The 26,615-nt window shown below is 39.4% G+C and overlaps 2 protein-coding genes across 2 annotated transcripts; both read left to right on the forward strand.

The window, feature by feature from the left end:
• Positions 1-696: 696 nt before the first annotated feature.
• fscn2b (fascin actin-bundling protein 2b, retinal) lies at positions 697-18,996 on the forward strand. The gene is made up of 6 exons (XM_079846190.1): positions 697-779; positions 2,026-3,546; positions 11,824-11,980; positions 12,206-12,327; positions 12,426-12,593; positions 17,474-18,996. The coding sequence occupies exons 2-6, from the start codon at positions 2,727-2,729 to the stop codon at positions 17,677-17,679; spliced, it is 1,473 nt and encodes a 490-aa protein (XP_079702316.1). The 5' UTR covers positions 697-779; positions 2,026-2,726; the 3' UTR covers positions 17,680-18,996.
• Positions 18,997-19,592: 596 nt separating this feature from the next.
• Positions 19,593-26,190, forward strand: birc5a (baculoviral IAP repeat containing 5a). The gene is made up of 4 exons (XM_079846191.1): positions 19,593-19,858; positions 19,964-20,073; positions 20,250-20,367; positions 25,885-26,190. The coding sequence occupies exons 1-4, from the start codon at positions 19,751-19,753 to the stop codon at positions 25,975-25,977; spliced, it is 429 nt and encodes a 142-aa protein (XP_079702317.1). The 5' UTR covers positions 19,593-19,750; the 3' UTR covers positions 25,978-26,190.
• Positions 26,191-26,615: the final 425 nt, after the last annotated feature.

The raw sequence follows: 26,615 nt of genomic DNA on the forward strand, positions 1-26,615 counted from the left end.
GTGGCTAGGGTAGGGACTGGGGGCTGAAATAATACTAATATCAGACACACCTTGTAATTAACTATAAAAATTATTCTGAGGGGACCCAAACAATGACTTCACGGTAGTAGAAACCAGATAGTTGATGGTTGTGTATGTATAATTTATCTTTAATATTTACTTCCTGTTCATATTGTTGGTTCTCTATTGCAGTATGGCTTCCCAAAATGCAAACTGGGTTGCATTTTATGTCCCTTATTGTGGTTAACTCTTGAAAGATTTGAAGAAATTAAAAAAAATGAAGTAAATTAAAATATTTCATATAGTTGTACTGAGGTAAACTTTCCCTCATGATATTTTGCTCCATCTCTGGTAAATGTCTGCTACTCTGCCTCCCTCTGGTGGCACATCCCATTAAGTTCTTTCCATTCAGAAAGTTTTCCATGGGTAGTTACATGTGCTTTCCATATTAGCCATAATGTTAACCATTCATTTTTAGTTTTCTTCCGCAGAAATGACCAAGTTCATATATCTGGAGACCTCTTAGATCTTCAGCTATAATTCAAACATTAATTCAGGTGTGTGGAGAAAGATATGTCTGTGATGTAATGGGAGCTTCTGTGCCACTGTATTTGTTGTCAGTAGAATTAACCTGGCTCACAGGTCATGATAGCTTTTCTCTTTGAAAGAGCAAAGCTCCAAACTGTCAGTCAGGCTGTTGAAGGGATTACTTGCTATTGACAAGCTCTCAGTCCATTGAAGAAAGCCGAAGTGAAGAGAGATTTGATTATGGCGACAAGGTCAAATATACTTCCCACCATTACTGATTTTTGATAATATAGAAACGCTTAATTGTGTGTGTTACTTCAGCTTTTATTCTGAACCTAATTGGACGTTAGTTTGACTCTGTCTTGGTTTTGAGATTTCTCAAAGGCACCATACAATGGTTTACTAGTACTCAACTGACAGCACTGGATCTTGTAGTTAAATCCATGGCTGCTCAATGTAACATCTCAAACATAATTTATGCAATTTTTTGTACATTGCTTTATTATCAACGCTTCTGGCAACAATGTAAAAGTGTAAAATTTAAATGTAAGGATAGTGCATGTCTAAGGTTAACATCTCTGCTTAGAGGATCTTGAACAAATGTAAACAAAGTATAGATTTGCCAAAGCCAATAACGGTTAATGGATATCTTATTGTTCCTATGCTTAGAGTGTGTGTATATGTGTGTGTGTGGTTCAGGCTTACTTGTCCCACATGCGGTCAGTCCCCGACAGATGGAAGGTTCTGTGTCCAAGACGCACCCAAGGAGAGGAGGAGGGGTTTGGGGCTGCTATGGATTAGATTGGTCTAATAAAAGAGTTGGATCATTGAAAGGCAGATTAGGGGCCTGTGGTGGAGACTGTTTTTCGAACAAACATGATTGGGATTTGAAAATGGATCGACAATATGTGTAGCATTACGCAAACAGGAGGCAACACAGCTAGTGAAATGCTAAGCAAACAACTTATCTGACTGGATAATAGCTAAAGTTTTCAGTCACAGTAAATTGGTCCTCAATGGCTACATGTCAGGCATCTTTGAATACGCATCTGTTTGTTACCTCCAACTACTCACACACCCATGCACACATTGCTGTAATAAAGATGATCAACCGAGCTCGGAATCAGAGAAGTCATGTAACTGTATCCTGAGTGTACACTGGAAAGCCGATCCCCCTCTCAGGCCACTACCACTGGTGCTGGGGGAGGGCTCTGGTTACCCAGCTTTGTGTCAAAGCGCCATCAGCAAAGAGTTCGAGACTGGGGAGGAGGACAAAGGCAGGAGCACTATAGAACGGGTAGATTACTGGGCCTCTATAAAGGGTCTCTAGTGTAAGAATAAGTCCAATATAGCGAGAGAGGAGAAAAGACGTATAAAAAGAAACAGGTGAAAGAGAGGTAGAAAAGCTGTCAAAGTACACCCGAAAAGCGTTTGTTGACAAGGTGGCCTGGCATCTTCGTAGGCACCTTTCACACTAACATGCTGCTATTTCTCAAGGTCTCCGAGGAGAATGATGTATCTTTTTAAGGGATGCACAAGTTCTAAGGATGTGACTGAAGCAAAAATACTTAGAAGAGGACAAGGACGCGACAAACTAATCAGATGTCAGACTGAAGGACTGAGACGACTAAGACTAAGTCATCGAGAAGAAGTAAAACCGTGTGACTTGGTCTTGAGCAGCATCTCTTTAAGAGATCAGTAGTCCCACAATCTCAAAGGCAGCCAATGAAGAGGACAAGAGATGCAGGCGTATTGAGAAGGAAATGGAATGAGAGAGAAAGCGGGTGAAAGAGGCATTGAGGAAAAGGAACCGTTGGGATCAGGGTGACGTCAGCAGCTCTCTGGATTGAGGTGTTGAGTCCTCCTGATTATAATCTGATCTGATTAGGAAACACAGGGAAAAAAATCTCCAGAGCCTCTGCAAACTCTCCGGGGAGCAAGACGTCGTTTTTACAGAGTGGAGAGGCCAGGACCAGGGACAAAACTAGAAGAGTTCCTTAGGCCTAATAAAGAAAGTTAAGGCCGTATCTGAAGAGAGTAGGCTACACTAAGGAGTCTGGTGAAGTGGACTTTACTCTTCGCCAATAAGAAGCAATTTAATCAGGACACATAGGAGAGCTAACTTTGTAAGTCTGCAGGCTGATCAGTTTCTCTGGACATTCAGCACTCTCTGGCTTCCATCTGGGTTGTAAGCCAGGATGCCTTCCAATGGCAGTAAAGCCCTCAAGCTACAATTCGGGCTTATTAATCATGAGAGTCGCTATCTAACAGCGGAGGCCTTCGGCTTCAAGGTGAATGCTTCAGCTCCAAGTCTCAAGAAGAAGCAGATCTGGACTCTAGAGCAGGATGAGCAGGATGGTCAGGTGGTTTACCTGCGCAGTCACCTGGGTCGATACCTGGCTTCTGACAAAGATGGCAAGGTGAGCTGTGAGGCTGAGACCAAAGAGAACGACTGCCGCTTTCTGATTGTGGCACAGTCGGACGGCCGCTGGGCCCTGCAGTCCGAGCCGTATTTGCGCTTCTTTGGAGGTTCGGCGGACTACCTGTCCTGCTTCGCTCAGACCATTGGCGAGGCAGAACTATGGGCCATGCACCTGGCCCTGCACCCTCAGGCAAATCTGCTCAGTGTGGCCCGCAAACGCTATGCCCACCTAGCATCTCCAGAGGGAGAGATTGCTGTGGACAGCAACATCCCCTGGGGTGTGGATGCACTTCTAACTCTTGTGTACATGGATGGCAAATATTGTCTAAAGACCAGTGACAGCCGCTTCCTGGGCAACGACGGGAAACTATCCACTGAAAATGGTCGTGGGACAGGCTACACCTTGGAACTGAAATCAGGCAAATTGGCCTTCAAGGACTGTGAGGGGAAGTACTTGACCCCCATGGGGCCCACTGGAACTCTGCGCTCTGGACGCTGCTCCAAACCCGGCAAAGACGAGTTGTTTGATCTTGAGGAAAGCCATCCGCAAGTGGTGTTTCAGGCCGCCAACAACAGATTTGTCTCCATCCGACAAGGTAAGTGGTGCTGGTTGAATTTCTTTTGACGTTTCCATACAGGAGGACAATATACTTCTAATATCAGTGGCCAGCTTCATTTTTCTGCTGTAGAATCAAGTGAATACTATCTTTAAAATACTGTTAAAGTCCACCATAAAATTAATATTCTGTGATCATTTACTCACCCCTTTGTCCAAATCTGTGTGATTTTTTTTTTATACGGAACACTAAGATATTTTTTATTTCAGTGTTTTTGTTTGTAAAATGAATGGGGTCTATTGTTGTTTTGGACCATACTGACTTTCATGGTTTGGAATGGCATGTGATTAAATGATGACAGAATTTTCATTTTTGGGTGGTGAATTATTCCTTTAAGGAGATTTAAGGGAACTCTCAATTTAAAGTTTGTCTCTCTCCCTTAGCACTCCTGTGGCAACTTGTGTAACAGATGTGAGTCCTCATTACAACTATTAAGTACTTCTAATACCTGTTGGGTAACCAGATATAAAAGGCTAGAGTAATGGAGTGCAGGCATGTAAATGTCAATTGTAGATTCAGTGAAAATGTTTATTTTCTGATTGAATAATATGCTAAACAACTTTATTTTAGTAATCTGAGCATAACTTGCACTGTTGTGCTATCAGTCTTGCTCCCCATTAGTGTTTTTATCTGCAAGCATACCAATGCATGAAAATAAATTGCATGCAAAATTGCAGCTGCATGGCAAACTATGCACACATAGTCAAATCTATGGTAGCCTGGAGAGCAGGTGAACACTGAGTCACACCCATGAGCGTGACCTCACAGAAATAATATATGGCAGCTGTCTTTTCAGCTGAGTAGGCCAATATTAATCTGCTAGACATAGCCGATTTTTATTTGCTGGCCATGTGCTCTGCTAACAAACACGCTGCATAATTGTGGTTTCCTGTCTTGACTGAGCAACTAAGTTCTGTAATGTAAATCTTGCACACTGTAACATTATCCATTATCTCCAGTGCAGAGCTCTTGGTAAGCATTTTGAGCCACCTGCAATAGATAAATTACTGAAGAAACTGAATGGCTTTCAATATCAACCATAGGAAGCTGGGTCAGTAACAGATCCTGTCCTCCTTAGTACACTCATCCATCTCTCTCTCTCTCTCTCTCTCTCTCTCTCTCTCTTGGTCTTGCATTCTTTCTCATTCTCACAGATTCACACATACATATGAATATTTTTCACAAAGTGATATACTTTTAGCAAGTGCTTTTATATAGCAAAATAGGATGAAGATGCTCTGATATAAGCACATGCACACACTAGTGGCGAGGTGTGATAAATAATTGAGTGGACAGGGGCATTTCAATGATGGTGGAGTCTGCTTTCAGAAACACAAGCCTTCCGCTGCATTTCTTTATCTGGGGACCATGCAATGTGCTTGGCTACAATGGGGACGCAAATCAGAGAGTCCTTCGGGAGCAGTTGGGTTCTGGCCCGACAGGGGGGAAAAAAACCAATAGGGGGAAAAGAGACAATGGAGTGTGAAAGTATAAAGCAGAAAGGAGAACAAGACAGGCAGGAGGAAGAAAGATCAGGCACAAAATCACAATGAATGGACACATAATGCATTATGGGTGTGGACAGGTGAATGGTATTGCTTTTTTGTCATTGTAAAAAGATCATAAATCAAAGACTTTAGCAGCAGTTCCCTGAGGAGGACATGATGTTGTATTGTCAGTTTAGTTTACTCATGGGATAGAGCTATTTAATGCCATCCGAAAAGTTTGTCGTAGTAAAGCATGTGTACCAGGAACCAATTGAGAGTGTAACAGAAGCAAGCTAGTAAGAGCTGTGCGTGTAATAACCTCTCTCCCTGGCCTCAAGAGGCGCACTAGCGACTGACGCTAGAGACTGCGGTTTTTAGCGTCCTTGTTATTGTGCCTGCCTCCCATGCTGGAGACCCCGGTTCGAATCCCGCTCGGAGCAGGTTGAGTAGGACAGGTTACATTTGGGGCCGTGTCCCGGATGGGAGTGAGGTTTAGGGGGGTGAGTGTAACAGAAGCAAGCTAGTAAGAGCTGTGTGTATAATAACCTCACTTCCCTGGCCTCAAGAGGCGTGTCAGCAACTGACGCTACAGACTGTGGTTTTTAGAGTCCTTGTTAGCACGCCTGCCTCCCACTCCAGAGACCTCGGTTCGAATCCCGCTCGTAGCAGGTCGAGTAGGACAGGTTACATTTGGTGCCATGACCCGGATGAGAGTGAGATTTACTGGGGTGAGTGCAATGGAAGCAAGCTAGTAAGAGCTGTGCGTGTAATAAACTCACTCGCTGGCATCAAGAGGCGCACTAGTGACTGACACTAGAGACTGCGGTTTTTAGTGTCCTTGTTAGTGTGCCTGCCTCCCACGCTGGAGACCCCGGTTCGAATCCCGCTTGGAGCGGGTCGAGTAGGACTGGTTACATTTGGGGCCGTGTCCCGGATGGGAGTGAGGTTTAGGGGGGGTGAGTGTAACAGCAGCAAGCTAGTAAGAGCTGTGTGTATAATAACCTCACTTCCCTATCTCAAGAGGCATGTCAGCAACTGACGCTAGAGACTGTGGTTTTTAGCGTCCTTGTTAGCACGCCTGCTTCCCACTCCAGAGACCTCGGTTCGAATCCCGCCTGGAGCAGGTCAAGTAGGACTGGTTACATTTGGTGCCATGAACTGGATGGGAGTGAGATTTAGTGGGGTGAGTGCAATGGAAGCAAGCTAGTAAGAGCTGTGCGTGTAAAATCCTCACTCCCCTGGCCTCAAGAGGCGCGCTAGAGACTGCATTTTTAGCGTCCTTGTTAGCGTGCCTGCCTCCCACTGCAGAGACCTCGGTTCGAATCCTGCTTGGAGCAGGTCGAATAGGACCAGTTACATTTGGTGCCATGACCCGGATGGGAGTGAGATTTACTGGGGTGAGTGTAACGGAAGCAAGCTAGTAAGAGCTGTTTGTGTAAAATCCTCACCCCCCTCGCCTCAAGACCCCCGGTTCGAATCCTGCTCGGAGTGGGTCGAGTAGGACCAGTTACAAGAGCATAAAGAAAAAAAAATGTAATCTCTAAATAGGTTGCAAGGCAGCTATTATACAAATCCTAAATTCTGAGGTCTGAAATGTTAGCATCTGAAGCCATAGCTGAAATCTCTGGCTTGTAATCAAAATTAAGGGGTGAGATGTTTGAGTCACACATTATAACTCTTATTGAGTCGTGCAGTGTGTTTCCCTTGCTTCAAATGGTTCAGTGTCGATTCAACATTAAGAAACATTAAGTATCAACATATTGGCAAAAAAATCTAGGCATTTCATTATGGGTGAAAAAAGACAGGGAAAATGACACAGACCAGATGGAACATTTGTTCTTAATGAACAAGAAGCATCTCTCCCCGTCTATTGCACATTCATTCTGTGCAAAAACCAATTAGGTAAAGTGATTCTGCTAATGGATGAAGCAGTTCATTTCTTTTAGAGAGTCTCTACATGATGAAGGGAACCAGAGATGACTTCAGACAGGACTGCCAATCAGCTCTGCAGGTCTGACGTTCATTAAGCCCCAGGCCTCTCGCCCTGGGATGCAACACAAACTCACAGATGATCTTTTAATCAATAATGAGTAGTGACACTTCACAGTAGTTTTTCAGAAATATCACTATTATTGGCCAAGAAATGATATTTATCAGTTTAGTTTTGTTGTGGCGTACTTTTCTACAGCAGCTATGGAACATGTTGTGTGTGTGGCATTCATACTTGAGTCGGAAAGATGGCATGCACTCAGGCGGGTGGATCTGTTACCATGTTCTTCATCACCTCCACAATGTTCCCTGGAGCATTCTAATCCGGCCCGGAAGGTGAAAAGGAGATGAGCACAAAGAGATATTGAGAAAGTAGAAAGAAAAGAAAAAGAGAAAGAAAGAAGCTAACAAAACGAAAGATTGTGGCATCACCTTACCATTAAAAATTAATCTCAGAGTGATTGTCTTGGTACATTTGGAGATCACAGCTTTAGTTTTGGGCCAAATATTTTAAGTAGACATCTACTTTGGGCCATTAGTGAAAATACTCCTATTTTTATAATTTAATAAAACAAAAATGTCATGACAAATTATAATATCATGTTATCAACATGACTAAAAGTTGAATAAAAAAATTTAAATGAGTTTCAGAATGTTCATTTTTAGTTTGTCCACTTTCTGCTTTAGTGACCGCAGCAGAGCTTTATGCACTTATATATCATATTCACATATATCCTGTGTTATTATATTTATAATTTTATTTTTGACATTTTTCCAGATCGACAATGTAGCCACAGACTTTTGAACACCATCACATAGATGCACGTTAAACCAAAACTGTGGTCACCTTTTGTAGTGCTCTCCCATGCATTTTTTGTGTTCTCCGATAGGTATTTGACCTGGTGCGCATGCAGCGATCTACTTGCCCCAGTTTTGAGAAGGTCCTCTCGTTGTCTCTGGGTACTGTTACATTCCACAGAAATGGGTTGGTAAATTGAGAGGGAGCATTCTGTGATGGGAGTGAGGTCATTCGCAGGAGTTCAGGATTGAGCTCAGTAATCACAATGCCGTGGATGAGGAATGATCAACAGAGGAGATAGAGTGTCCTGCCCCAGCTGGCCTCTCTTCTATCTTTGGTGCAAAACTAAAGCAGAGTCAGACGTGAAATTGGAAAATAAAGTGTAACGGGCCGCAGAAATGAAAACCGCTGCAGCAGAGTGATGTCTGATCTGAAAAAGAGAAACATCTGAAGCTGTTTCTTTTCTGTTTTCCCTGATTTTGTCTTGATTAGAAACTAGACTTTGTTTTGGCGACTTTGTAGTTGTGCTTTGGTTCCAACAAAAACAATGCGTTAACTCTTTGTGTTCTTGTTATTGTCTTAATCCTGCATACCACATGCTTCTATCACTTAAAGCCATTAGGAATCGGATTATAAAATCCAATTCTATAAGTAGTTAGTGTCTATTGATAAGCCATGATGATTTGTACAAAATAGTCCATGTTGTGTGACAGGCAAAACACAAGCACACATGGATAGCCTAAATCATATTGCAAAAAAATAAAAGCATTCCACGGCGGAGTGATCGATGGCCGCAGATTCTGCTGATAGGCCTGGTTTCTTTCCCAGCATGCCTCAGGCACCCTGCAGAGTCCCTTCGAAACAATGGTATTACTTCAGCCTCCCGACTGGTTTTCCTCGGAGCTGGAGGATTGTACATACGCTACTCAAAAAAAGCTGCTTACGGGGCCCTACGGTGCAGCTTTGTGTCTCTTTGCATGCTGAGAATTAGGAGAGGTTGCAGCATGAGAAGGGGAGGGGCAGGAAAGATGACGGGCTGGAGGGAGAAGGGGGTAAGGTGCAGGATCTGGCCTGTTAAGGGATTAAGAAAATGATCAAGGGATATTTTCGGATACATCCACTTTGAGCCTTAGCCACTACAATCCGCCAGACGCATTTTGCACGATGCCGTCTGTTTTTGGTCGAGATCATGTCATTCAATCATTTTGTTGCACTACCAGAAAAAAGTTTGGACACACTTGACTGAAATTATGTTTGCTCTTATCTTCAAAAGCCTTTGAAGACCTATGCAGTAGGTTAAGAAAAATGCCATCTTTGAAAATGTCCAAATATACAGTTTTTATTTATTTATTTATATGTAATTTTAGTGCTGGGTAATCGATTAATCGCATCCAAACGTTTGTGTGTGTACTGTGTATATTTATTATTATGTATATATAAATACACACACATGCATGTATATATTTAAGAAAAATATGTTATGTTTTTATAACATCATAAATTATATAAATATATATACAGTATATACATGCAAATATTTCTTAACTTAAACGCGATTAATCGATTGCCCAGCCCTAATTTTTTTTTTTTTTTATTAGTTCTGTACACATTTAATTAATTTATATGTATTTTGTCATAAGCATATTAGTATGATTTCTGAGGGATCATGTGACACTGAAGACTAAAGTAATGCATGGCTATTTTTTGTTATAAAACACTTTTTAAAAACATCTAAAAATATGAATAATTCCACATTTTTGACCAGTAGAGTGTAAGATAGATAGATAGATAGATAGATAGATAGATAGATAGATAGATAGATAGATAGATAGATAGATAGATAGATAGATAGATGCTCTTGTGTCTGTCTCTTGGTCCTTCTGTGTTCTGTTTCCAAGATGATTGTTGAACAAAGCTACAGTATGCGTAAAATTTTAGTCTAATGAATGCCTTGAAACAATCCCAGGACTAATTGGCGTAGAAACCCAACTGGGTGAAGCGAGGCCTCTGACCCTGTCAAGGTCGTGGTTTCTATGCCAAGGTTTTATCGGTTCAACGAGAAAGATATCATCACAAATGGTTCTGCCCAACTGCACTGAATGGTAATACATAATACGTGTTTTTGCCAAAAAAGAATGCATGAATATACTTTAGGTACATAGACCAAAACACACAAGGTTTTTTATAGAAACACACAGAGTCTACATGTGTTACACAACCTAATGGCTTAATCATGATTAATGGCTCGGATGAAAAATGTTTCAGACATCAGCCAGTGGTCTTGTTGTGTAAATGTTAATGTTACAAATAATACAGTGATTTGCAATGGATCTGTCGTCGTGACTGATTGAGTAAACCTCCTCATTTCAAAACAACAGTAATCTTGCATTGATATAAAGGATGTTTATAGACAGCGGAGTGACATGTTTAGGCTCCATTAACTATAGATGTGAGTCTTAAATAAACATGGTCCGTTGTAGACGTTGCGCCAGAACAGGACTCAGAATCAGGTTGATGCCTGCCGAGCGTGGCAGTGAAGTTAATCATGGTGCTTTGTCTCCCTTCAGGATTCCAAACTGGGGGAAAGTTCAGGACAAACACACGCTATCTGGTTTAAGCTGATACATTTGAAATGCACTTAGAAAAGCATGATATATATTATTCTAATAGTCTTGTCAGTTGGTGTGATTGAAATGGGCCATAGTAATGAGGGATTTGTTTTTGTGTGAATACTTTTATTTTGGGACGATTCAGCAGTTTTAAGTAAGTAAGCTTAAAACATAGTGAACTAAGTAAAATTTTTGCAGTCAAATATCCAAAAACCATTAGGCCAGTGTTATATATTTTGTTCAGTTGAGTACTTAGAATATCCCAAATGTTTCCAACTATTTGTAAATCGTGAGAAATTGCTATTTTAACCAAAGAACCGGGACGTGTGAGCTATGCGTTTGACGGGGTCGCCTGTCGATTGCGTCACATCTGCGTTACCCTCGGTTTCCGGTTTTATTTATCAGAAACGCTGTACTCTCACTGCAGTGTGAACAAGTATCATAGCAGCCGCCGAGCGAACGTCATAACTTCCTTTTCAACACACTCAGATATATCTAATACGATAAACAGAGCTGCGTTACCTCATACTCATGACTGGAAAAGAGGAAGTGGCGCTGGCGACCGTATCATAATAAAAGTCCCGCCGGCGACTATGCCATAATAACAGTCCCGCGCTTGCTCAGCTCCACAACACTCAGCCATGCTCTGCTTCATACTACAGTAATGTTAATAATCGCATCCATGAACATGATTTCTGCCAGAGTCCTATCCTGACTCTTTTCCACCGGCTGTGAGGTGAAGACCACATGTCCCAAGATTCTGCGCTCAAACGTGGCGGCATCAAACTACGCCTTTGTTTTGAACAGGCGACCTCTAGTGGACGGAAAAGTTACATAGTGTAGCTTACATAATGCATCTTGGTTTCCACAACATATTTAACAGCACAACTGTTTTTAATATTAACATCATTTCAGCATAACAAGAAATGTTTCTTGAGCAACAGCATATTAGAATGATTTGTGATATTAAAATAGAAAAGTTATTGTAATAATATTTCACAATATTACTGTTTTTACTGTATTTTTATCAAAATGCAGCCTTGGTGAACACGAGACTTCTTTCAAAAACATTTTTAAAAATCCTACCCACCCCAAACGTTTGAACAGTAGTGCATGTAATAAAAATAAATTAACATCATGGAGCTTTTTCAGATATTGTTACAGTTTTACAGCCTTCATGAACTTCTTGTTAAAGTGAATCTGACTCGATTAACCTCTTTTTACTTTTTGAGACATGTAATGACATCTAATTTGTCAAATAACTAGATGGCTAATATGTTTGAGGCACAATTTCACATTTTATTCTAAACATTTTCTAAATAAGATTTTTTTTTTAATTATATATTTGTGTTTGTCTTATGTGCTTCAACAGGTGTGAGTGTCTCAGCCAATCAGGACGATGAGACAGACATGGAGACGTTTCAAATGGAAATTGATAAAGACACAAGAAAGTGCAAATTCAGAACTAATGAAGGGAATTACTGGACGCTTGTCGCTCATGGAGGCATCCAGTCAACAGCTACTGAAGCGTAAGAATTAGCTTTACTTTCAGACTTTCTGCTATTAATTCTCTTTCGCTTATACGAGCTATGATATGAGAGAAAGTAGCAACAATCCTATTATGTAACAATTAGTAAATGCATCCATAACACAGTAGTGAAATAAGAGAAACTGTGAAGCCATTTCATTTACTCCTGTTCTCTGTGGGCGTATGTTTAATGAACACTATATGTCCGATCTCCCACTGTGTGCAGCGGTGCCAACACCATGTTTGACATAGTGTGGCTCGGTCGACGGGTGGCACTACGAGCCAGCAATGGAAAATACGTGTGCACTAAGAAAAATGGCCAGCTTTCTGCAGTCAGTGACTCTGTGGGTGAGTTCGTACATGATGCTACCCACAAAAATATAACAAATCTAATTCAAATCAAATGTTATTAGAAAAATGTATCCCACCCTGTTTTTTTTCTCCAGGTGAGGATGAGCAGTTGATTCTGAAGCTGATCAATAGGCCTATTCTGATCCTGAGGGGAGAGAATGGTTATGTATGCCACCACAAGAACTCTAATACACTGGACGCCAATCGTTCAGTGTATGACATATTTACACTGCAGTTCAATGACGGCGCATACCAGATTAAAGGTAAGTTTTACTCCAGACACATTTTCAGTCGCTTTTATCCTGTATTTCCTGTAAAAGATCCTAAAGCAGCTTTCTGGAAAGCAAATAACAGCCTTTATTTCCTGGAAATTGATTAAAAGCGATAGTTCACCCAAAAATGAAAATTAGCCCATGATTTACTCACCCTCAAGTCATCCAAGGAGTTATATTAAAAATGTTCTGGCTAATCCAAGCATTATAATAGCAGTAATAGTTGCTCTGTTTAGGAAGTCCATAAAAAATGCATCTGTCCGTCAAATAACGTGCTCCACGCGGCCCCGGGATGTTAATAAAGGCGTTCTGACGCAAAGCGATGCGTTTGTGTAAGAAAAATATCCATATTTAAAAATGTATTTAATTTTTTTCTATGGCTCTGCATCAGCCGTCCCCGCGCCATCATTTCCGGCGAATAAAGTCAAAATACATGCAAAATACCAGCACGATCATAGATTATACATAGATTCCTCATTAGTGCATGCGCGGATCGGTCGAATGAGGCATCTATGTATATATATCTTTGATCGTGATAGTATTTTGACCTTATTCGCCGGAAGTTATGGCGCTGGGAATACTTGATAACATTCGTCTGATAAGAGGTAAAAAATAACATAAATACTGTTCGGTTTCTCTTAGAAACCGATCGTTTTGTGTCTTAAGACATCAATGTGTCGCCACAAGCCGCATGGTTTAATAAGGATTCGTATGTCTGTGTTTTTACTCTCATAGCTCTCATACTCTAAAATATCCCAATTGACATGCATTATACGACTATCACACTGCAATGGTTGGAGTTAAAAATCTTAATTTGTGTTCTACTGAAGAAACAAAGACACCTACATCTTGGATGCCCTGGGGGTAAGCAGATAAACATAAAAAAATAGTTTTTGGGTGAACTATCCCTTTAAGGGCAAAAAGAGCTTCTGGCAATGACTTCTGTTAATTGTAATCAGTGTCAGAAATGTCCAAACCTTTTAACTAACCAGCTTGAATTTATTTTCAACTTCTTTACTTCTAAAAAGACATACAGTATTTCCTTATCAACAACAATATTATGAAATACACCAAGTGTAAGACAAAAAAAGAGGAATGCACCATAATTGGTGCAGGGGTGACATATTTTTGTAGGACAAGCCAGAAGTTAGCATCACACTTGTTCCCTTGACAAAACCCCAATTGGATGTTTCCATTGGCTTTTGGATTGTGACTAACAAAAGCTCATGATTCTTACATGTTTTGTTCATTGTGATAATCTTCACAAATAAACACAACTTTTATGAATTTTGAAGCATAAATACAATCGGCAGAATTCAAAAGCTAAACGTTGGCTAAAAACAAACTACACCATGGTCGTCTTGGACTTCAATGTTTTCCCTGAAAGTTTGAGTTATAATAGTTTGCAAGAGTATGATTCACGACTATAAACACAACAAGGATGTGAAAGTGGACTAGTGAGTAGATGAGTTTACCTGTGCGGCTTTGACGTTTAATGTCCCGGCAACCTCTGTAGTCCCATTTAGCCACTAGTTAGCTTGTTCACTTTCCAGACAAGTAAAAGCTTAAAGAAATTACAAGAGGGTATTACTGATGTATTTTAGATTGTAAAATGAAACGTGAAAATATCTTATACTTGTGTTCACCACGGACCCTATTTCAAACATTTAACTAAAAACCTATTCAAAGAACCCATTGACTTCAGGACGATGAACCAGAAGTGCTAAAATGCTAACTAATTTCTGGGTTTTGGTCTACAACATTACGTCATCCCTGCAGCACTTTATTAAAAGGTACTTTAAAACCTTTTAGCAGACTCATGTTTCAAATTGTACAAACTCTTTTTCAAATCTTGACAAAACGCATATCTTTGGTAAGGTCTGAGACTTAAGGTTCCATACTTGGCCACTGTTTTGTGATAGAACGTGATATTGTGACAGAAACGTATTAAAGGCACAGTATGTAATTTTCGCCGCTAGAGTTTTGCATATTCAAAACAATAACAAAGGCGTAGCTTTATGACGCTGTGAAGGAGAGTGGAAGGATGGGAGTTGTCGTCTTCACCTCCACTGCCGTTGGAAATCAGTCCGACGGGAATCACAAATCATGATCATGGATGAGGTAATGAAATAAAGTTTTATAACCGTTACGTTTGATCACATGATTTTATTTCATACCAATGGATTAATCGAAAGTAACGTAAAGTTTAATGCTAAATTACTACTCATACATGTCTCTTTATTTGACAAATTAAATGGTGGGGTAACACAACACAGTTTTACATGTTCAAAACAATCGTATTAAAAGTACATTTAAACGTACCCACGGCATTTGCAAAAAGAATGAATTACTATTTATGTATAACACATACTATATTAATTACACTGCCATAGACTTGTTAAACAGTGTTAATTACCTAAGCTCTCTCCATCTAGGAAATGCCACACCGATGCTAATCCTCGTTTTATTGCTCCTCTTGTCCAAAACTCTTCTTAGGTCATTTGATTCACTCAAACATTTACGCTTTTTTGGAGTTATCTTTGGAGACAGAACCTGCTACACATTATAACGAAACATTGTGGTTCATGGTAACAGATTACAGAGTGCTAGACGCTAAAACTACTACTTAAAAAGTAAAAGTGTAAACTGAGGATAACACGAACATGATGCTGATATATACAGGTGACGCAATGAGGAGGGACGTTACACTGGTTAAAATTGTAAATTTATGTGGATTTAAACATTGTTGGAAACATTTGGGATAATGTGAGTACACAACAAGCCTGTAGTGCTCCTCTCAGAAACCGAAGCCTCCGCGCCTCGATCGCCCCCCGGTGGCTGGTCCCAGTATAGCTCCTAAACCCCACCTCTCCATGTATTAGAATGGACGTGAGACACACTAAACAATTCAATTACACTTCAAATAATTGTTTCCTAAAGATGGTTTCTGTCATTTTAGGCAGTTTTTATCACGATTTCATTTCAAGTGTTCGTTTTTTAAATAAGTTTAGTTTTAGTTTGTTATTTGATACTATAAAAACGGGGGATTGACAGCTGAGATTGACGGCTTCTCTGAGTGAAGTTGTCACTGAAGCACTAACGGACTTTTTTCAGGATTTTTGGGAGGAGATTGGAGCTTTAGCTTTCATTTCTACATTTCCATAACTGTTTATTTCACACCATCAGAGCCGGCCCAAGGCATAAGCGAACTAAGCGGCTGCTTAGGGCCCCCTTGGCCACCAGAGGGCCCCCAAGAGCACAAGAAATGACTCTCCGGCAAAGTTATTTTATGATTATTGAAATCGCGAAATGGCCTTAAACAATTATCGCAATAAATTGCAAAAAGTTTTCTAATATATGCACGGATTGATTCTGACAGAGTAGACAGCATAGCTTCCAGTTTCTCCCTTGAAATTATAAGTTGTGTAGCATACATTTTGGTTTTTATTTAGAAAATAAAAAGGTTCTTTCTACACAGTCGAATGGAATACAAAAAATACTAATTTATTTCCGCCAAAATAAAAACTCTGTTTAATGTTTGAAAGAAATCAACATTTCTTGTTTTTAAAATAAGTCTCTTCTTCTCACCAAGGCTGCATTTATTTTATTAAAAATACAGTAAAAACTGAAATATTGTAAAAGAATATTATAATGTAAAACAGCTGTTTTCTATGTGAATATATAGTAAAGTGTAATTTATTCCTGTGATCAAAGCTGAATTTATCATCATTACTCCAGTCTTCAGTGTCATATGATCCTTCACAAAACATTCTAATATGATGATTTAATGCTCAACAAACATCTATGATTATCAGTGTTGAACAATGTTTTTAGGATTTTTTTTGAAAGCTTTCTATTTCAAAGAAATCCTGTTCTTTTGAACCTTCTATTCATCAAAGAATCCTGGGGAAAAGTGAGCATATTCAGCATAAGAGACTACTTTAAAAAAGTACATATCCCAGTGTGAACTGTAGTACCGCAAGACGTACTGTTTGAATATTAACGCCTGATCACTCTTGTGGGTTTGCTACTGTTACATTTAAAAACCATATAAGGGTAAAAACATGACAGGCAGACATGATGTAAGCAACACAGCTACAACTAATACAATTTATACTGGGAGAACGAATGATCAAGAATTGACAATAGTCAATCGTATTGGTGGCACAGAGGGGCCCCCAAATAAAATTCTGCTTAGGGCCCCATAAGGGCTTGGGCCGGCCCTGCACACCATCATCTGTGAAAGTGTGGGCGGGCTTTTGATAATCGCGTCTCTACTTCCTGCTCTCTACTGCGCAACTCCGGTCCCGAGATCGCTACTGCGCAGACTCGGTCCCAAGATGTCAGCGCTGTGTGCTGCTTCCGAAAGCTTAAACTCTGGTCAGCGGAAGTCAATGAAGTCGCGTCGTCCATATTTTTTTACGGTCTATGGTACACAGCAACATATATAACACTGTGCTAGTGGTTTTTGGATATTGTACTAAAAGAATCTTACATATTGTGCCTTTTTAATTTGACAGGAAAACACATAAAATTCCCATAGGAACCTCAATTTTTGTAATATCAACTTCAAATTTGGAACACAGCTTGGATTGATTTTCTAGCAATTAGAATTTGCTAACTTCTATATCTTTTTCACACTTTTATTTCTGCTGTCTTTTTTAACCTTAGCTCTGTATTCCAAAGCATACAGATGCATTTGTGCATTTTCACGTCTGTGCTCAGAAAGGGGGGACAGTTAACAGGTTTTAAATATGTAAATAATATTTAAATATTTTTTTGTTTTTGTTTTGCCATGTTCTTATGAACACAGAATTAACAGGGCTCAAGTCATTTATTTTATGAAGCTGACCAGTATTGTTTTCCTACAGGTGCTGGTGGAAAATTCTGGTATGTGTCCAACAGTGGTTTGGTGTTCTCTGACGGAGACACACCTGAAGATTTCTGCTTTGAGTTCTTAGAGCATGGACGGATAGCTATGAGGGGCAAAAACGGCAAATACCTGCGTGGAGACCAAGGAGGCAATCTGAAAGGAGACGGAGAGAATGCAGACAGCACTTCCCTCTGGGAATACTGACACCATGTGGACATTTAAGGAACTGACATTCACCTGTGTTAAACTCTTGGATATACATGTGAGAAAATAAATTGGTACAGTTGAGGTTTAATGGTCGGACATCTGTTTCCCATCAATCATCACTTGATGTAGAGTCAGTATTCAGTATTATGCATGTATTCTTTACCATTTCTGGTTTATAGTGCTATACAAAATGAGCCTGTAGAAAATACAACATGACAAGAACCTGTATCATATCAACTCACTCTTGCATGCTATACTGTGTGAGGTAATAATCATGCATAAGTCTTGCATAGCATGCTATTATTGTGGCAAATCACTTCTAACGTAGCCTATGTTCGTTTGCGAATTGAAACATGGAAATTCATAATTGCTTTTTTCTTTATTACTATTTTTTAAACCCTTTATCTTCTTGTCTTTCATGCTATTATTTGTTACCATGTCAATGTCTGTCAGTTCCAGTGAGGCTTATTTTATTCTCTGGGCTTACAGACTGCTGTGTTTGTATTATATGGACATACGACGCATAGATATATTTTTAGGCTTGGCAAATGAACCCTTCTTGTTGTTTCTTTAAGCTTACTATAGCAGCTGACAGGGAAGCCAAGCAACCATGGATAGAACAGGATACACGGTAATTACTTCATCTCACCAAAATGAAATATACCAGGATTAAATTCATTTTATTCCCTACTGTGGTTTATTTGCTTTTTCTTGCTGAAGACCATCTGGAAAGGTTTTACCATTAAAATCCCGTCTCTTAGTTCTGAAGGAATGAATCTCATTTACAGTATCCTGAGTTTAGGTAATGCAAATGCATTCTGCTCTGAATTTAATTGGCTGCCGAGGCATCAGAATTTAGTCCCAGACAAGCCGTGATTTGCTGCTGCAGGATTGCTACCAATAGAGAGAACACAGTATTGTTTGTTAAGAGTTAAGCGTCCTGTTTTAAAAGATAAACTGCTGGAAGCTGCAGCCAATAAGATAAAATTTGAAACCCAATAATGCTCTATATACTAGTACACTGTTTCAGAACAGGAGCTTTACAGAGAATTGTCACCATGAAAAGGCATTCTCCAAGCTAACAAAAATGTGGATGTTAGGGGAATATTACATTTTATCATGAATATTCCATTTTATCATTTTAAAAAACATCATGGGAACGTTACCTTGAATGTTATGTGAACGTTCTGAAAAAAGTAATACTTAAAAAAAAACAATAACTAAATTGTTACATAAAAACCTTCTATGAACAATGTATGAATAATATTCTTGTTGTAGCATTTTGAGAACATTATTAAAGACCAGATAACTATGAATGTACGTTCTCTTAACATAACTCAAACAATGTTTGCTCATAACTTTGAGAGAACCATTCCAGGACGATCCCAGAAGGTTAGAGAACATTCAGAAAGTTCTGAAAACAAGAACATTCACTATGCTGTTGGTTAAAGGAGACCCCATGTTTATTTATTATGATATTTAAAATGACTTATATTATATATGCAGACACACATTGCCACTGATTGAACAATATAAATCCATCTTCACAGTGGCAATGAAGTCATATAAACTAAATATAGGCCAATGTTTCTTGTGGTTTGATAGAAAGTGTGTTCAATTCTAATAAGATCCCAAAGCATTAAAAAGACCTTACATGTTCCCCATAGCTTGTTTAGCATGTCCAGTTATAAAGTTTGCAACTGTTTCTCTACTGTAGGTAGATTACAACTGTAGGCATACATAGATGCAACCAACTTAATCCTAAATTCCATTCAATAATGTGGACAGGGAACATTCACTAAAAACATGAAACCCGCCTCATGTGATTAACAAAAGTGTAACACTTCTGAGCTAGAGCTCTAATAATTTACCACGGCGAGGAAGAAAGACTACTGTAGGGTCTTCGATCTGCGCATGCGTGGAAGTGAGTGACGCCCTGTAGCCAATCGAAACTCGCGCTCTAAATTTTAAACTTAAACCGGAAGAAGCGATCATAACAAGTTAGCCACTGGAGTATCTCGGTCCTTTTTATTTTTAATTTTTAATATTACTCTCCACATTCAAGAAAATGGATCGCGGTAGTGACGACCAGACCAAAATGTACTTTTATGAGAACAGACTTCAAACATTCGTCGGGTGGCCGTTTGAAGAGGGCTGCATTTGCACTCCAGAAAATGTGAGTGAACCCTTTGATTCCGCAAACCCAGAAATGTGTTTTGTAGTTGCTACAAAAGGAAATGCAACGTTTTCCACTTTATACATTTTTGTTGTTGTTCTATAGATGGCGAAAGCTGGGTTTATTCACACCCCGTCGGACAATAGCCCAGATATAGCTCAGTGTTTCTTCTGTCTGAAAGAGCTGGAAGGATGGGAACCCGAGGATGACCCTGAGTGAGTCCGTGTCTTTTAAACTTTCCTCTACTGCATTATAGATCTGAGAGAGGCTTTGTCTCTGTAATGCAATAAGACGCGGATTTCAAGTCAGGGTTATTTGATTTAATAAATGTCATCAGCCTCCTTATTGCGCATGTTGTTACTGATGTGCTGTGGTGTTCTTGTATTATCAGGAAAGAGCATAAAACCCATTCTTCCTCCTGTGATTTTATCTTGCTGAAGAAGACAGTGGACAGTCTGACTGTGGAGGAGTTTCTGAAACTTCAGAAAGAGAGGCAGAAGTTTATCATTGTAAGTATGAGCTGAATGACATAACGTCGTCACGCATGCTTTATGCAGTACGGATTGTTACAAAGCACCTTCACATTAAAAAACAGTAAATGTAATTTCTTATGAAACATTCAATTTCAGCTGTGAAGCAGCTCTACAGAACATAAGTGTCATTGTTCAGCTCAATTTAGTTTGTTGGTTCAGTTCAATAATTGTCAATGTTGTAAAGTTCATCAATTATGAAACAAGATAGTGTCATCATTATTCATCAAGTTATTTTAATGTTTATAGAACTATTTTGTGTTAACAAACAGCAATGATGTTTTTATGGGCGGAGCCAGTGTTGCCAGATTAGAAATGTCCAAGTATCGTACCAGAAGCTCCAAATTATCGTACATGAGTCAAACGTTAAGAATACAACTATTTATCTTGACCAACAACTTTTTTTCCTCTTTCTCTGCCTTCCTCTTCGCCTCTCCTCTGTCTTCACCTTTCTTTTCAGCACTCATTTTCTATACGTTCAAACTCTGCTTGAAAACAACTGACCTAGCGCAGGAACGTTAACTTGTGCTCGTGAGAGAGAGTATTTCTCTCCTCGATGATTGGCCGAGAAGACAAACGTGAGATGAGATGTAAGACATGTGTAAACACCACCTTCTCCTCACAATCATGACTGTACTGGTAGATGTAGGATTCAAAGCTAGTAGGGCTGTAATCTCCCAGTCGATTAGTCGATTATTAGTTGATACGTTCTGGCTCGACCAAAATTCTGATTGGTCGATTTTTTGCCGCGTTCATTTCATCAGTTTTGCCGCGTTCATTTCATCAGGTGGAAAGCACTAATTGCTAATGGGGGTGTTTTCAGAGCACCCCTGTTTCACAGGTAACAGACTGTCTTCAGAACACCCCCATTGTTTTCACTTCTTTTGGATTAGCCCAACCAACTGGCGAAGAGAAGTCTCTCGCTGGTCCTTTGTGTTTCATTCCCCGCTGGCTCAAACGCACGCCCATAGCGGTAAACTTGAGGAACGCCCATCAACATACACATGAGGGGAAGCGTCACAACACCGCGCTAAGTGGATCTGTACTGTCAGTTTTGCCGCGTTCATTTCATCAGTTTTGCCGCGCCGCATTCATTTCATCAGGTGGAAAGCACTAATTGCTAATGGGGGTGTTTTCAGAGCACCCCTGTTTCACAGGTAACAGACTGTCTTCAGAACACCCCCATTGTTTCCACTTCTTTTGGATTAGCCCAACCCACTGGAGAAGAGAGACAGATTGAAGAAGGCTATTTTTCTTGTATATTATTTATTTAATTGTGAGCGTTTTTTCTGCTCTTGATCTGGCTTGTGTAATAAATGTTCCTTTTTTATTAAAGGGGACGTGCCTTTTGTGTTTAAGAGTAAAAGCTTTAAGTTAATAGTCTATTCGTGTCTCAGCCGCGAAGCTGAGCTCAGCTCCATATGTTTTTTTACGGTCTATGGTTTGAACGTCACGCGGCTGATACTGTCTGTCAGTTATTATAATACATATGACAAACAATTATCTAAATTATGTTGCATATTCCTCAAAAGTTCTTGAGATGATATATCTAGTTGACAACATATAGTACTATATTTTCGGAAGTCATAGGCTATGATATTGAGCAGGTGCATGCGATGCAACGCTGTCAGAGCCGTCAGACTCCTGTCTGACTCATTTCAGTGCAAAATAATCAGGTCAAAAGCTATTTAATATACTGCAAATAGCCTTCTAGTTTTTTATGTTTATTTATAACTCATTTAGGCAGACAACAAGGCTACCAAGTAGCCTACTGCACACAGTGCGCAGCTAATTAATTTAACGTTTTTTTTTCCTAACGTCATTTTAGTCGATTTTTAGTCGAAAATGTCAGGACTTCAGTCGACCAAGATTTTCTTTGGTTGATTACAGCCCTAAAAGCTAGATCGATGAGTATAGAAGTCCTATGATTACAACGACCATAATTTGAAGTGTCACAAAATTCTGAAATGATCGTACATTATGGGATTATTGATTGTACAGAGGTCAAAATTATCTTACAATTATGATAATTATCGTATGTCTGCCTGGCAACACTGGTGGCAGAAAATGACAAGTTCTGCCGTAGCAATCTGTGATAGCCACGGAATAAAAAAAAAAGTAAATTTCGAGTTTATATCTCTCGATTCTTAGAAGGACAAACATAATTGGTAGATATACTTGTTGTTCTGTCTTTTTTCCTCAGAATTGCAAGTTTATATCCTGCATTTCTGACTTTTTCCCCCTCTGAATTGTGATATAAACTCACAATTGCGTGTTATAAAGTCAGAACTGGGAGATATAAACACGCAAATGCAAGAAAAAGAGTCAAGAATTGTATATGCTATGTTTAAATTGCGTCTTTTTCAGCGTCTCGCGAGTGACACAGCATTCTAAAAATGCATTGCTGAAGTTAAAATAAGTTTAAAAAACACGTATGGAGACATTGCTGCTTTTCCCCCATTCCACTGGTGTTTTTAAAAGCAAAAACACGCTCTGTGTGAACCAGCCCTTAGTGTCATTATTAAGCTCAATTCAGTTCAAATTTTGTTCTCATCTGATTGTGTCAGTGCACGGAATGGTCTTTTAAACCCAAACTAAGCAAACCAAAGGTGACGGTGCCAAGGAACTCCATCAGGTGTGAAAAAAATTCACACATTTCCCTTGAGTCTGTGTAATATCGTAATGCACGGTGAACGTGATTTCACCAAGTACATGTTCCTGGATCAACATCTTTGTTATTCCTGGAACAACATTCCATTTAACCTATCAGATTTGAGGGACAAGTTTACAGTTTATGTCAAGTTTAGGCAAACAAAGGTGAATAACGTTGATGTAAAAGCACCAAACCCATCATTTCCCTCGGATTTTAAGTTATGAGTAGGTTTAGGGATAGGGATAGGGTTAGGACTATGTTTTCGGACAGAAATGTTGTTACAGGATCAACAAAATATTTTGATCCAGGAACATATTCTGTCTTGGCAAGGTTTATTTTAAAGGAATTAAAGTATTAAAGGTGAACTATGTAAGATTTTTGCAGTAAAATATCCAAAAACCACTAGGCCAGTGTTATATATTTTGTTCAATTGAGTACTTATAATATCCCAAATGTTTCCAACTATTTGTAAATCGTGAGAAATTGCTATTTTAACCAAGGAACCGGGACGTGTGTGAGCTATGCGTTTGAGGGAGTCGCCTGTCGATTGCGTCACATCTGCGTTACCCTCGGTTTCCGGTTTTATTTAGCAGAAACGCTGTACTCTCACTGCAGTGTGAACAAGTGTCATAGCAGCCGCCGAGCGAACGTCATAACTTCCTTTTCAACACACTCAGATATATCTAATACGATAAACAGAGCTGCGTTACCTCATACTCATGACTGGAAAAGAGGAAGTGGCGTCGGCGACCGTGTCATAATAAAAGTCCTGCCGGCGACTATGCCATAATAACAGTCCCGCGCTTGCTCAGCTCCACAACACTCAGCCCTGCTCTGCTTCATACTACAGTAATGTTAATAATCGCATCCATGGATTTCTGCCCGAGTCCTATCCTGACTCTTTTCCACCGTCTGTGAGGTGAAGACCACATGTCCCAAGATTCTGCGTTCAAACGTCCCGTCATCAAACTACGCCTTTGTTTTGAACAGGCGTCCTCTAGTGGATGGAAAAGTTACATAGTAGAGGGCTGCATTGGGATTGAGTCCCGCCGGGTCCCACGGGACCCAACGTAAATCTCGCGGGAACGGGCGGTTTGAATTTTGCTACGGGCGGGAATGGGCGGCTAAAAAAAACACAGCGGGAATCGGCGGGATAGGGAGGTTGCCTAACGACATGATGGAGAAGATGTCAATAGATGATGTAGAAAAGAACCTCAAACGAGGTATTTACAGCACAAAAGCTAAGCAAGGAAAGTCTGACATTTGGAGAAGTTTCTCAATTGTTTTGGTATGCAAAATCATGCGGTATAACGTTATATGTATCCACATATTGCGCAGCTGGCAAATACATAGCTACTTGATCATACCTCACCAAAAACGCTCTGCACTCCCTGCAGGTCAAGTTGACTGTTTGGTGTTTTTGACAAACAATACATAGAAGTTTAGTGAGTGCAGTGGAAATGGATTGTTTCTAAATGTCCGTTTGCTATTTTGTGTTCACATTACGTTCTGTTGAAGCATGTTTTCTCAGGTTTCCTTTCAGTCGGTCACGTTCGACGTACATCGGAACTGACCGACGGGATCTGTTTTTTGTTTCTCAATCTGTTTTTCTGTTTTCTGTTTTGCAAAGCAGTCTATTTTTATGTGCAAAGTTTTTGATAAAAACGAAATGATATTTGAATGTATTTGTCTTTTTTTTTTTTTTTTTACATGCAGGCCAGGGAAACGAAACAAACAACCCCATGAATCTCTTTAATAATATCAATACAAATACTTTTTTTTTTCCCTTTGGGACGGGAGAAGACACAAAATCAATGCATCTCTATTATTGTGCGGGAATAAATTCTCAGAGTTTTGCGGGTGCGGGCGGGAGTGGACATACATATTGCGGGTGCGGGCGGGAGTGGACATACATATTGCGGGAGCGGGCGGGAGTGTAACACATACGTTGCGGGAGCGGGCGGTAATGGTCAGAAATTCGGCGGGTGCGGGCGGGAGCGGGATGAAGAAAACAGTCCCGCGCAGGGCTCTATTACATAGTGCAACTTTAAAGGATTAAAAGGGATTTAAGGAAATAAAGGAAAAAGAAATTAGAATGGTAAAAGTTCCAATAATAGATATATGTTATTTATTTTATTTTTTAAATATGCACACATTCACTCTTATTTTCATCTGCCTAATATGTAAAACTGCAAAACGTTTCTCGTCACATCAAATTCAGTTATGATTTACATAAATATCATATTTTCAATTAAAAATGGTGAAATAAATAATTCATAAATGTCAAGTAGTTTGCATCACTTGATATTACTGTTGGTCGTTGAAAGTTTTTTTTTATTGAAAAACAGTTGTCAAATATTAAATGTTTTGCTACTTGCATCTTACGACGCACTCTTTCACTGCTATAACTAAAGTGTCGAGTTGGAATTCGCACTAACAGTAAGCCCCGCCTTCTTTGATTTGATTGGCCATCTCACTCATTCTGACCAACCAAAACATTTTACATTTTACTTTTGTCATCCTAGCAACAAACAGAGTGGTGTGTAATGGACTACAGCAGAGCAGCATCAAGAATATCAAATATTGGGAGGGAAAATTTGGCCATTTCTAATTATTCGGGGGAACTTGTCCCCCCTCAATGTCTATGGTGGTTATGGCCCTGGTTGTATTTTGATTTTGATTTTTCTTGTGACAAGGAAAAACATGTCAACAAATCAGTTTTTTTAAAAACTGAAATGCAACCTCCAAGTTTCCACAGCTGAATATATATTTTTTTATTAGATTTTTCTTTTAATTTACATGCTAAGAGTATGAATGAAATAACATGCTTTGTAAACTTTCAGAAAAAATCATGTGGCCAGGCGATTGATAAATTTGAAGAGGCCGTGAAACTCAAGAGAACCAAGATCATCCAGACGGCAATGGGAGAGGAATGAAGAGGTTCATTGATGGCTACACTGACAGCGTTTGGCTGTGGTCCATTTCTTTTCTCTTTTCTTTCTTTTGTTTGTCATGGAACGCTGCATGTTCTTTTTAAATGTTATGAAATCTTTGTCCTTTCCCCTGTTGAAGTTGATCTTATTACACACATTCTTCCTTCTTTTATAGTATTTATTTTAAAATAAGCTTAATAAAAAGACTCTCCCATGGCCTCTGTTTTCTGGAACATGTTTTCAGGTGTCTTTTTTTGTTGGTGTCTGTTCTGTCAGTATAAAAAACTGAAGTAAAAATGGCAAGTTACTGATTGTAGCTGTAACAATTACTACATTTTCAGGTATGGAAAAGTCCATATTAAGATTATGGTAACTACTTTTTTGTCTCCTTATGCTCAGTCAGCTCTGAAATATTACATGAACTAAATTGCTTTTAGTAAAAATGTAAAAAAAAAAAAAACAGCTCCAAAAAATTTGCATTTATTAACAAGTACTCAGTCTTCTAATAATTTTCAATTTTTTGAGCTGTGGTGTGCCTTCTTGCTTTATAGTTATTATTTTTAGTTAAGGCCCCCACTTTGAGAAATTTTCCAGTGATTTCTGTGCTTTTGTTTTTGTGTACTAATTGCTTTTAGTGACAC

This window comes from Gobio gobio (assembly GCF_949357685.1).
Source record: "Gobio gobio genome assembly, chromosome: 20".
In the NCBI taxonomy this organism is placed as follows: Eukaryota; Metazoa; Chordata; class Actinopteri; order Cypriniformes; family Gobionidae; genus Gobio; species Gobio gobio.

What these genes read in the sequence shown, in the direction of transcription:
- birc5a (XM_079846191.1), top strand. Translation starts at nt 19,751, where the DNA reads ATGGATCGCGGTAGTGACGACCAGACCAAAATGTACTTTTATGAGAAC. An exon ending in GCATTTGCACTCCAGAAAAT is followed by an intron (nt 19,859 to 19,963) that starts GTGAGTGAACCC and finishes GTTGTTCTATAG; the next exon opens with ATGGCGAAAGCTGGGTTTAT. An exon ending in AGAGGCAGAAGTTTATCATT is followed by an intron (nt 20,368 to 25,884) that starts GTAAGTATGAGC and finishes GTAAACTTTCAG; the next exon opens with AAAAAATCATGTGGCCAGGC.
- fscn2b (XM_079846190.1), top strand. Translation starts at nt 2,727, where the DNA reads ATGCCTTCCAATGGCAGTAAAGCCCTCAAGCTACAATTCGGGCTTATT. An exon ending in ATTTGTCTCCATCCGACAAG is followed by an intron (nt 3,547 to 11,823) that starts GTAAGTGGTGCT and finishes GTGCTTCAACAG; the next exon opens with GTGTGAGTGTCTCAGCCAAT. An exon ending in CAGTCAACAGCTACTGAAGC is followed by an intron (nt 11,981 to 12,205) that starts GTAAGAATTAGC and finishes CACTGTGTGCAG; the next exon opens with CGGTGCCAACACCATGTTTG.